Source organism: Cydia fagiglandana, chromosome 4 (genome assembly GCF_963556715.1).
Source record: "Cydia fagiglandana chromosome 4, ilCydFagi1.1, whole genome shotgun sequence".
NCBI lineage: Eukaryota > Metazoa > Arthropoda > Insecta > Lepidoptera > Tortricidae > Cydia > Cydia fagiglandana.
The window spans coordinates 11,084,688-11,098,438 of NC_085935.1; the positions used below are offsets into that span (position 1 = coordinate 11,084,688).

Sequence of the window (13,751 nt, forward strand, 5' to 3'; positions counted from 1 at the left end):
CACCTTGCTGTAGCCATGTCGATAAAGTCATATCGATAAACTATCGACATTTCTTACAATTTTAATTTTACTTCAAAGGTTTGACGAAATCTAAAATGAACAAAAACGCTTTTATTCTTTATTGTGGTTATCAGATCACAATTTTATTGTCACGCCCCAGCAGGGAACCAAGGGAAAGTTCAGATATTTAATTAAAATACATAAATACCTACTAAGATATGTGTTCCGCAATAATTGAAATATTTTATTATAATCTAATATATTTATTATTCATTAGCATTTCAATTATGTATATGTTTAACGAAGATATTGAAGCTTCAATTAATAGCTATTTCGTTCCGCTGTGTAGCGTTTATCGATATATAACATGATTAAAATCGACTTTTCACATCCCTAAAAGAACACACATACACGCTTTTACGCACACATTCACAGCCTGGATGCATCAAAAAAGGCAACACTTGATTTGAAGTTCACCTTGTCAGCAGTATGGTTGTCCTTTTTTGACAAATGGCATTTTAAAAGAGCGAGGAGAGAGAAATGATACTAGTTGCTGCGCCGTCAAATAGAACAATAAACGTAGGGGCCTTGTGTGACACAAAACTAAACGCTGCAGATAGAGGTTATTTGTTGTTATTTTTAATTAATTATTATAAATAATTGTTTATATAATGTTATCTTATGAAAATAAATTAGTTCTTGCACCTATGGTACGCATAGGCACTTTACCTATGAGATTATTAGCTCTTCGGTATGGTGCTGATATAGTATACACAGAAGAACTAATAGATTGGAAGTTTTTACGTTCAAAGCGCAGAATTAATGGTAAGCACTCATGTTTTTTCCTAATAAAATAGGTTATAGGTAGAATAATCCTATTATCAGAAACTTTCTCACCAAATCATTATTTAAGTGTTTAATTACAATTCTAATGATATGGAGAATAGACTTACTGGATAGTAGGTAGCTTATAAATCAAATAATAATAATTTATCCACGTTCCAACTTTATTGTTTCAGATATACTTAACACTATAGACTATGTTGACCAGACAGATGGCACAATTCTTTTCCGGACATGCGCTGAGGAACAAGACAAGGTTGTTTTACAACTAGGCACTTGTGATGCAGAGCGGGCACTGAAAGTTGCGAAATTAGTGTGAGTAAACCGAATTTTCTTTATTCTTGAGTAAACAAAATAATTAAAAACAAACAAATTGTATTATTAAACTTAGGTACTCTTATTTGTTTGATCAATACATGATAACAGCTAATCATACTAAATAAAAATAGCAAATTAACCAATCAAATGTTATTATTTTCTTTTTCGCCCTGTGCTCTTACCAATAAATTTCAACTGCATGAATAACTTTGTAATTGTAAATTACAGTCCAAATTTTCAATATGTTTATTTGTTTTACTTTCAGACTAATGTTATTATCTATAATTTCAGGGAAAATGATGTGGCTGCAATAGATATCAATATGGGTTGTCCTAAAGAGTTTTCCATAAAAGGTGGAATGGGGGTGGCCCTGATGGGACAACCAGACAAAGCATGGAAAATACTAAATACACTAGTCACTAATCTCTCTATACCAGTTAGCTGCAAAATAAGGATACTGAAGACCCCTGAAGAAACATTGGAACTTGTGAATAAATTAGTAAGTTCAGGCATTAAGGCTATAGGGATCCACGGCAGGACAAAAGAGGAGAGACCCCAGCATTCCGTACATACAGATGTAATCCGTTATGTCGCAGAGAGGGTATCTATACCAGTCATTGCGAAGTAAGTTCTGTGAGCATTATTTATGCATTATTCATATTTAACAGTGTCATCCATGCTTTTCATATATATTTTGGTTTATAAGAATAAAATACAATTTACCTTGGTAGATAATATCAATTGAAACTCAAGCCCATACAAAAACAACTGTCTATTAGATACCTACATGCAGTAAATGTCATCACTTCCATACTGCCCTGCTAAGTCAAATTGCTAACTTATACTTTAGTTTCTAGTACTGAGAATTCCATTTTCAACATCATTTGTTTTTGAGATAGCGCTAGGAGGGCAACATAGTACCTATTTTAGAGTCAAACACATAATTATATTGTTTTCATTTTTAGTGGTGGTTCAAAAGAAATAGAAAAACACAGTGACATATATAAGTTCAAAGAACTGACTGGGTGCAACAGTGTCATGCTGACCAGGGCAGCCGAGTGGAACTGCTCCATTTTCAGGAAGGAAGGCTTATTGCCAATGGACACAGTCATCAAGGAGTACCTGAAACTTGCTGTTGATTATGACAACTCACCATCAAATACTAAATACAATGTACAAAATATTCTAAGAGAGTTGCAAGAGACACTGAGAGGAAGGCAGTTTTTAGAGTGCCAGACGCTTGAACAAATATGGTTGGTGTTACAGCTAATAATTTAATGTTACATTTCATAATTTAATATCCGTAACTACCTAAATATCAATCATTAACATGGTCACATTTATAGATTACATAAACAATTCATCCTTTCTGGTCATTGTGAGTTAGTAAAATATTATAAATTTATCTTAACAGTGACATATGGGATTTGGGACAATACTGCCAGGAGAAACAGTCTCAATATCAGAAAATGGGAATACAGGGGAGATGGCAGGTGACACCTGAAGATTTGGAACCACCTTATAAAAAACAAAAAGTGATAAATGACCTTGATGGAGTGCAACAAATGAAGGTAAGGTGTTCCTCTATGCTAAAATATTATTAAAAATTCCTTTACATGCATGTAAGATCTAGAAGGTTTATCTAGGCACTCCCACCGTATAATTATTACATACTATACCATTATTTACATATGCATCAGCAAATGTGTGTAGAACCTGAAATTTTTGCCTGATAGTCTCTGACTTTGCCTTATCCTGTAGCCACCCATGCATCAAAACTTGCCAAGACTAATGCAATTTTGTTTTGTCAAAATAACAATTTAAATTAGAATGGAACGGTAGACTTTTTTATATGCTTCTGGGCATCTAGAAGTTAAAGGTAACGTCTTTCCACTTGATTATTATAGGGGAACAGTAAGAGACCAATAATAGATGAAGATTATTATTATATAATTGCTTTTGCATCACATGCTTTCCTTTTAACCACTCCAGTCCCAGGTTAACTAGTTCTATTTATTTTACAGGTATGTTTTATACGAGGCAATTTTGACGATTTAAACTTGCCAAAAGCAAGATTACATGCATGGGCAGGGAAAAATGGCCATAACTTGCCAGTTTATGATACAAAGCAGGTAACTAAATTGTTCCGGACCATAATTACATTTAATGGAAAAAAGTATACTTCATCATTTTGGGAAAAAAATAAAAAGTTTGCAGAGCAGGGTGCAGCTTTAGTTTGCTTGTTCTATCTGGGTTTGGTAACAGAAGATGAATTGTTACAACTTGGTAGTATAATTAAATAATTAGAAATAAAATAAAAATTGTTTTATTAAATAGTACTTCTAAATATTACAAAGAAACAAATAAATTACGTTTTTATGTTCTGTATACTTTCCACTAATTTTTGATTTAATTCTTCTAACTTCAATTTCAGTTCACCGCGTTTAATTGTGTCATTCTGTAAATTCTCGAAACTCTGGAAACATTTAGAAGCCTTGCTCAGATATTCGTCTTCAGCGTCCAATTTTAAATCATAAACTTTATCATCTGCATTAGCTATGTCTTCCAATATGTTTTGAGTAGTAGGTAAGTTTGGTATCGTATATTTCTTCGCATCCATTTTCAAGTAGAGTGATTAATCCTTTGTGCAGAAACACGGTAAATTAGTTTCACGAAATATGGATAATGGAAATTTTAGTAGATTTCATTTACATTCGTATAATAATGATAATAGGTTAGATTGCCTTGCCCGTCACTTTGACAACTTATTGACAGTGACAAGTGCGAGCATAGATACAAATAACCAGGTACTATGCTTTTGATAATGAAAAATTCATGTTTTTATGTTGGCTGTATTGTCTTTCAGAACCCCCCATTGGTACCCTAATTCTTTATCTGTAGGTCGTATTTGTTCTTATTTATATATTTCCACTAGATGGCGCTGCAAGATTAAACTACATTAATATTTCATTGCGTACATAGATGGCTCTGTAAATCTGAAATGATAGTAAATTATTTTATTACAAAGATAGAGAAGCAGAAAATAGTCGTTTAGTAAAACAATGCTGAGCCTATTAGAGCTTTTCTGTTAAAAATGCGCAGCTCATGGGTCCGCTGGGAAAATAATCCCAAGAAATGGCGTTATTTACGAAAGTGACTGCCATCTTAGTTTCCAACTTAGAGGGAAAACTAATAGGGCCGATTTGCGTCCACGACAACCGGACTGAAAATCGCACGCTATTATCGCTAGGCTACAACGCCTTATGGCGTAGAAATCTGAAATATGATTATAGTTAATCTACTTTTCTGAATATTTATAGGCCTATCTTATAGCTCCAAAACAAAATACCATACTGAAGCCCTGTAACGTCGTGCCAAATTTGAAATTTCATTAGAGGCGCAACGACCCACGACTCGACGCGTCCGAAACGCGTTGCTTATAGATCAGAGTCTATTATAAGGAAAATAATGTTAATATTTACACGCTCTTGATAAAAGTTAATTAGGACGCTCTACATCGACTACGTTGTTCTGAACTTCAACTAATAACGTATATAATAACATTATAATAAGTTCACTCGATACAAAATGACCAATTTTAATGCAATATTTGGTAAGTACTGTAATAAAATACAGTACTTATATATACTATATGTTATTACACTTATTACGCGAATATGATCCCCATATAACATCGTGTTTTTTGTGTTTCTTCTTGTCGGAAATTTGTAGAACTCTTAAATGGCAAAGAGGCTTGAATTCGCTAAAACGGTTAAATTCAAAATCATTTAATGCGCGCATATTACCATCTATCATCTTATTAGGTACCTAAATACATAGAGATCTAAGCTTTTGAGCCTTCTTATACTGATTATGCGCTTACATATTTTAACTTCAAATGTTTACTAGTCGCCTAAAAAATCTTTAGTACCAACTGGTCCGAGATCTGATACGTTGTGTAGTGTAGTTATTTAGTTGGATAGTTTGCGGTTTCCTGCTGCGACCGCGGCTGCATCGACCTCCATTCAGGACGCTCGGACGTGCAGGCTTTATGTCTTTAAATAAATGCTTTTATGTACCTACCTACGGTAAGCGTCTTGCGAACATGGGTTCAATAACTTCAGTAGAAGATTTTACTTGTAGGTATAGAAAGAAGATACAACTAGAAAATAATGTCTGTGACGAAGGATTAGGTGCCTACATGGTTGAACTGTTGTGTCGATAGTCCACTATCTTATAGATAAGTACTTAGGTACTAGACTGATCTAAAGATACCTTTAAATTTTTGAGATTCTCACAATGAGCTCTTTCATTTGATAATAGGTATGTAACACGAATTATACTTTGAAAAACTTTATTTTTTAATTTTCTCATTTATCCCCCAAATGTGGCCCCATGTTTTAAATTCATTTTTTACGGTACATGCCCGCCTTTGGGTCACAAACATACATATGTTTACCAAATTTCAACTTACTTGGTCCAGTAGTTTCGGAGAAAATAGAAAAGAGACGGACAGACAGACGCACGAGTGATCCTATAAGGATTCCGTTTTTATCCTTGTGAGGCACGGAACTTTAAAATCGTATAAGTCAAACGAAGGGGCATAGCTATGGTCAATATATTACCTATAAATTGTGTAGCAATATTTTACATATAGTAAGGTAATATCCAGAAATATCGGATACGGTTAGTAAATGTCAGGAACAACGCCGTAACCCGATAAGGTTCGCAATATATTGAACGGCAAAATAATAACCAAAAGGATTAAAAATGCACTTGGAAAAACTCACTGACACAGGACATGGAGTATTACACCAGGCAATCCCTCTAAGTGGATCAACATGGCAGACGACCATTACGACCAAGACGAACTCATCAAAGCAACAGGAGAAATATATCAACTGGACGAAACCGACAGCGAATCAGACGAAGAAGAACCAACAACAACAACAACCTCGAATCGACGAGCAAAAGGCACCTCAAGACGGCATCGACCCCTAGGCCCTACTTGATACAAGATATCTCGAAGACCGAAGTGGAAACGACGAGCAGCATGTCACCAACGCTCTCCTTCGACGACATAACCTACCCCTCCTAATTTCCAATATTGGCTTGAGGCTGCATAGCCGGCTGATTCTATCCCTCTCCCATCCCAGAGCGTGTCACTCCCCACAAATTTCGTCCCCTGGTATGCCGGTTTGACCGGAGCGGGCATGCCCCGGCTGGGTGTGGCGCATTCTTGTCTTGTCTTGTATAGTAAGGTAATATCCAGAAACGAATATGGGGACTACGTTTGTATGGAGAAGCGGTCGCCCACTATCCTCTTAAGCGTTTCTAATAGTTTTTATTAAAACACGAAATGAACGCAGCATCGCATTAATGATCGGCCTGTAACCCGAGCGGCTAGGCTCCCGGTGTCACATGCGTACAGTGACATGACGTGGATGGATGCGTCGGACAAGCCGGACCACACGGTGTGCGTTGCCGCTTAGACAACCACCGACTAGACAGTATCATACAGTATGTAAGCTAACGAAAAACATTTGCTTAAACCCGTTAATGTGTAGGTCACACTGAGCAACTTTTACTATCCTCGTGCCGCCCACCATACAAAATTATAGCCAAGGAAGTTAGAATCTTTTTGTATTTTCAATTAGGTCGAATTTCATTTGTTTGAAAAATTAACGAGACAAATGAAATGCAACCTACTTTGTTTTTAATTACGGTTGACATTCCATTGAAACTGAGTGTACATTTGGTGTACATCCTGATGCACATTGGGCGGCACGAGGCTATGGCACCGACCTCGAAATCGCGAATAAAAATTTGGCTGTTTCATACATTTTGCTGGTCTAGCATTGACATTTTCTATGGGAGAGTCAATTTTTTTTCGCGATTTTGGGTATGGTGGTAATACCTAGTTGCGTGTGACCCATTCATTAACGGGCTTGAGTAAATGTTTGCGTTAATTTACATACTGTATTAGTTCCACATTCACATAAGTAAAAATCGTGTACAAGTAGGTATATGCGACGCAGCACGGACTGGGCGGCAGAAATCGTAGATCTACATAAATAACACAGAAATTAGAACGTTTACGTTTCATATATGGCCCGATTCAACCTGAAATAAGACTGAGAGAACCATAATGTTGATCTATTGTTTAATATTTGCTATGGAGTGTATCCACAACTCACAACGATATCGACATGGCTAATATACTTATGTAATGGCCATGACATGCCACAACGCTGTCATGATTCTCGTTACAAAAATGCTACTTATTTCTATACAGTACATATCTACCATAGTTTATCGTTTTATCGAAAAGAATAATGAGAAGATATCACAAATATGGCCATGGTCACCGTTTCATCACTTACCGCTTAGTCTTTTTTCCCGTCATTGAGGTTGAGATTCTAATGAGTTTTTTGATTTACAGCTGAATGGGCCCGCGAAGGAAATGTCCGCGTGTCGGGGCCTAACCGCGAAATTACGACGCGCGACCGATTGCCGGCGACGGCTACAAAACCACAACATTTTCTTCGTTGCGGTGCCCGTATAATAAGAAATCTGAATGCATCGTGCTTAGGTATGTACCCGTAACCTACGCATTTTTTAAAGCTAAACGATCAATCAATTATTGTGGTAGCCAAACGAGAAGACGCTCTTGAAATCATTGTTTTTAACGGCTGGAGTGTAATAATTAAGCGAACTTTTAGAGATCATAGAGGATGACTCACGCTAGATCGAGGCGTCCGACATGTAATTTCCTATTACGGCTGATTACGTGGTGCTTTCCATAGACAAAAAAGCGCCGGAAGCTCCGGCCCGGCCCCGGCCCGGTCTAGCGTGAGTCATCCTTTAAATACCCGTTTAGATCAAAAATTTCATGGAGAAATTGAACTTGCTCTTATCATCTGCGATCCCTAACGCCGACATGATGACTATCTTAGCCTAGAGACTATCGTCGTGTACTAGATCACTAGGCAATTAATCAGTATAGGTACCTCAAGTCTACCTATAATATCTTTCCTTTAGTTAAGACGATACTAAGATAAATTAAATAGGTAGGTAAGTATGCGAAAAATTGAATGAACTCTGTAAAATTCCGTAATGCATCTACCTAATTAACATATTCAGTCAGGTCAGTAGGACGCTGGTGTAGTCGCTGTGACAACACAACACATTTTCCAAATTTTCGTCCTACCCAAACTTGTTTTTAAATTAATAACTACTAACTATCTGAATATGTAAATTAAAAAAAACTCATGAACATATATTTTTATAAATTTGTAGCTACGATTTGATATATGGGGCTTAAAAGTTGAAGGGATATTTGTATTGACAGCGACAATGGCCCGTCACGATGTGTCACCCTGCTTTGTATGGATATTATTTAAATGACAAGCAACGCGACACTCGCAACTCGACGTGAAAGGCATATTTTCGACAATTCAAAGGACGACTCTTCAAATCTCAACATGTAGCATCTCATTACCGCTGGGGTCGCAAAAATTAAATTAAAAAGTTTCCAAACCCATTTGTTTGCACTTGAAAATACTTATTGAAGTCGGGGGGTGAGATCATATTGTTGGCACTGTTGGCAGGGGTCTTAATATCAATCAATATATAGGAATGGCGGAATTAAATTTAAATTCATCATCGCTAAATCGACGCTTATCATGAATAGTGGCACAACTCAAAATGAAATGTGTGGAGACTGTCTGTTTGTGGAGACTGGTCTGTTAAGCTAACACGAGCTATTATACTTAGTAACTTTTATTAATTAATTACAGTGAGACGCCTCATTCTGTTCTCGTATGTTTCTTTTCTTTTAATGAATGTATTAATTATACAGGATATTGACTCTTGGAGACCCTATACATCTCTAAGGATAACTTGATAAACTATATAATCTTATAGTTCTGACACCTAGAGACATTTACACCTCTAAATATTATAGATTTTTTGTGTGTGTTTTTTTATCTGTATTTTGTATGTAATTCGACATTAAGAGACCATATACATCTCTTAGTAATTGTAATACGTTAGATTGAATTGTTAGTTTTAATTTATAAAATTGTTGATGTTATTATTTTTGCTTTTATGTAAATTCAATGTTGACGTGTAAAAGTGCCCTTGTGGCCTATTTGCTGAATAAATGTTGATATTTGATATTTGATATTAATGCTATTGCATTTAATATTCTATCTTTTACTGGTAAGATTTAAAATCGAACGGCATTTCATTTTGTTTTATGCCACTATTCATGATAAGCGTCGAAATATAGGTAGGTACACCACTTATTGACCCTTTAAAATTGAAGATGCACTTAGATAGGTATATATATAAACGATGCCTTAATAAAAGATAAAATGTATGTATGTATTTACTTTATTGTACATAGAAATATAAACATGAGAAACACAGTTACAGAGTCAATTAAATACAACAATGGCGAACTTACCACACTTATGTAGGTACTTACCACATTTATTTTTATTTATCTTCTTTGTAAAATAACAAATAACGTTGTGGAGAGAATCTTCATGTTAGATATAACATTATATGCATATCTAATAATGTGTTTAATACTCGTTTTTGTAGGTACATTAACGAATTTAAATTTTAAACAAACAATAATATTCAATTGGTACGCAACGCATCTTTGATCGTTTAAATTGAGAGCTGAGCGGCATTAGGCCGAGGCGCGTGCCGAGACATAATCAGGAGATCTCATAAATAAATTGTGAGCTTTATGTAGAAAAACAAAAGGGGGTTAAGTTATTAGGACGGAGCAGGGCGCGCGTGCCTGCGCGGGTGGCGCGCCCTGACACTTAATAAATTGCTTTCGGAGACAGATGATGCTCTGAAAGAATGTTGTTTTAAAATCTTCACATTTTGCTACCAATGTGAAACCATCTGTCACATTTCGGACCTAACAGCTTAATTGCTTTCGAAAGAAAACATTTAAAAAAAGGATTTCTGATTTATCCTTATTTCATAGTTATTAACACATTTAGTGCACACTTATTAACATGTGGTGAAATATATACAAAAAGGATTATATTTGCAAATATGTACATATGTAGTAGCAGAACACGATGCGATTAAAAATTATCCGCACAACGACGAAACACGAAACAGCATAGACATGTCAGATAATTTGGTTGATATGATTGTAATATCATAATTACCTCTACTACTTACCTATAGGTATTTCAAATAGATGTTGTGAGCAATATGAGGTATGTTTCAAATTAAATAGCTAATAGCTACGCATGTATTGCTAATTGGGTGTCTCTCTCGCGTCAGCTTTAACTGATCCCCATCAAACAGAGCAGTCGTACTTTTATAAGTGGCTATTTAAAACACAATGATATATTATAATAGCGACGACAAGAGCCAACTGCTCCAGTTGTTCCCGGAATTTACGAGCGCCCGAACACGGCAAATACATTTGTTAATAGACACATTAGGCGGCAGTTAACTCTGCGCCGGCGCTGCTCAGTTTAATTGCCGACATTATTTCACCGTTCTTACCCAAAAAGCACATGTGTAGTATTGTATCTGACGAACATACAACTTTCTAATGTTATGAGAGCAGTTGGGTGGAGGTTGTCGCTTGATTGTTACCCGGTGCTCTCGATATCAGCTTTGGGCAATTGATTGTTACACCTAATTGCCGTGCTAATAATGGTTGTTTCAACACAAAATGCGTTTACTCTAATCGGATTTAAAGGTTATTTTGCATCTAAATAAGTAACATAATCAATTAATCAGTTTCCTCGAAAACTGAGCATTTAAATGCAAAATTTCGACATTTAAAATCCAAGGCATAAAATTTAGGAAATTCATAAGTTGGTTGTTATTATGTTATTATTAATCTGTTGTAGGTTGCTTTATTGGCTTTATTCCCAATAAATACCAATTCATCGCTGTCATAAAGGAGGAATCAATATCCTCGTTGCCAAATATGGCAATGTTGGACAACTCATACATCCTTAGACAAGGATAATACTTTTGTGATTTGCATACAAACGGCACGATGAGTAAGATTGACGAGTCATTAAATGAAACGGCGTCCTTTAACCCCGATTCTTGAGCAGGAACAATGGCAGCGGCCGCTAGTGTCAACAAACAGCAGTCCCGTCCCGATTAATTTGCTAACTTTCTATTGGCAAACTTTTGAAAAGAGTAAATGGTATGAAAAGTAATACAAACAATGGTTGTGCAATTAGCATAATGGCAACGTGGGCTGGTATTGTTTTAGCGCATTGTGCGATGCGTATGCGCTAACGAGCATCAAGTGGCGCGTGCGCCGGGACGCCTCTTTGTTTCCGGATCTCCGCTCCATGTCACCATTATTTTGTTCAACATAATGCGTAGTCACGATATTATCTTAATAATTCATTAGTGCATTTAGGGCTCAGTTTTATACCCTATTAAAAAAGGGAAATAGAAATCAGTTCCACAGAGAATGAAAATCCCTTCAAATTCTGCAAACACTTTTCCATCTACTATAATTAACTATCATAATGGAAATGTTTTCGCCTCAAGACAAAGAAGGTATGTAATTTAGTTAATTAGGTAATAACATACATCTAATTGGCCTTAGCTTATAACACACCTATCGTAAATGTATGAGTTAACTATTTTTGACGGTTTTTCTTTAAAATTACTTACCAGTGTATTGAAATATCTACATTATACTAAGCGTATTCAGGAATGTTGTCTCATTGTGTTGATTTCAAGTAGCTCAATAAAACAGATCAACCGTCAAAAAGGCTAATACGCTTGTAGCTTGCGATTGTCGACGTCGCAATGTCTGCTGAGCTCAATAAGTGCAGCCACGGTAGATTGCACTCGATTGAGAGCGAGATAACAATGTTGCAATGAATTTTGTCCATTCAGTATTCAGTTTTACAAAGGGAGGTTTAACTGGATGAGAATGGTGTAGGGTATTGGAGAGGCTAGCGCCTGGACCACCGGCGGAGGCGGTGCTTTGCCGCGCGGCGGAGCGTGCGGGCGCGCTGCCAGTTCGCTGCCTCTCAAACGGTCTCACTAGATAGCGCCTTCTGTGCCAATCTAACAACGAGAGCTGTTACAATAAAAATGGGCCAGTTATAACAAATCGTTATCTACTTGTTAGTTTAAATCTGTAAACCCTACCCCAGGTTTGCTACGTCTACCTACCTACTCGGTTAGAACTTCTAATTTCTAAAATTTGTGTTTGTAGGAATATCATTAACGTGCTTGTTTTATATGAATAACTATCCTTATTTCGTAGTAGGTACCTAACATATTTTTTTATATCCGCTGGAAGTATCTTATTGCCTTAAATTGGGTTATAGGGTCAGCTTGACTTATACTTGACATTTCAATAGTTTCACGCATGATATTAACAATTAAGTTAGTTCTGCTAGCGTATTAGAACGTAACAATGATTATAATGCTACAAGCAAAGGTAGCAAGGCAGCCGTATTGTCAAGCGCCCATTCATGCCACTGCTATTGAATACCAATCAATACTCATCTGAGCATCTCTTATTCACGCATACTTTAACATGCAACAAACAGCGCTGCAACTCGCGCATCGCACCTCGCTGGACCGCTAACATTTACCTTTAAAAATAAACCTTAACAATTTAGACATAAGATTTAAATTTAGTTCAAAATGCTCGCAGTTCAGAGGCGGCATATCATAACACACTTATCTAATGTTATTCTTACTTAATCTTTTGTACACGTTCAATTTTTTTGTTACTTTTATTGTAATGTTTGTGTGTCTATGTTTAGTAATTCGATAAAAGAAAATCCATCTCTCCGAATAGGTACAGTCACAAAGAGCTCTTTCAGAATGTAATCGAGATTCAGGCAGAAAAAAGTTTCCTTTATTTGCGTTAATCTTGTTTCTTTGCTGTTTTCTTACATTTATAGTATTCTTAATTTAAAAAGTATAGATTACTGTTTAGGGTTCCGTACCCAAAGGGTAAAACGGGATCCTATTACTAAGACTCTGCTGTCCGTCCGTCCGTTCGTCTGTCACCAGGCTGTATCTCACGAACCGTGATAGCCAGACAGTTAAAATTTTTAACCGACTTCCATTTCATAGAAGGAGGAGGTTCTGTATTCGGTTGTGGCTATTTTTTTTTTCTATGTTCGTTCACCGATTACTCCGACAGCCGTAGTCCGATTTGAGTAATTCTTTTTTTGTTTGAAAGGAGCTACCTCCGAGTTGGTCCCATTTTAATTTGGTTCTGTTCTGATGATGGGATCCATGAGGAATTGAGGGAACTCCTCAATTTTTAAAGGCACATGCATGGTGATTTGGGTGTTTTCTTAAGCAACTCGAGCATTTTCTCCCAAAAACCACCACTTTGATGAAATAGACCTGATGATGATGATTGTTTTGATGATAATGATGATGATTTTTTAAATGTAGTATGTTCAGCGATTACTCCGGCACCTGTGATCCGATTTGAGTAATTCTTTTTTTGTTTGGAAGGAGTTGCCTCCAAGGTGTTTCCGTATTATTTTTGGTTCTGGTCTGATGATGGAATCCATGAGGAATTGAGGGAACTCCTC

At 36.3% G+C, this 13,751-nt stretch overlaps 1 protein-coding gene across 1 annotated transcript; it reads left to right on the forward strand.

Moving 5' to 3' along the window:
* The first annotated feature begins 602 nt into the window (after nucleotides 1–602).
* Nucleotides 603–3,502, forward strand: LOC134663686 (tRNA-dihydrouridine(20) synthase [NAD(P)+]-like). Its single transcript, XM_063520129.1, has 6 exons — nucleotides 603–825; nucleotides 1,020–1,158; nucleotides 1,453–1,785; nucleotides 2,127–2,414; nucleotides 2,576–2,732; nucleotides 3,186–3,502. Exons 1-6 carry the CDS (start codon nucleotides 672–674, stop codon nucleotides 3,462–3,464), a joined length of 1,350 nt encoding a protein of 449 aa, XP_063376199.1. The 5' UTR covers nucleotides 603–671; the 3' UTR covers nucleotides 3,465–3,502.
* Nucleotides 3,503–13,751: the final 10,249 nt, after the last annotated feature.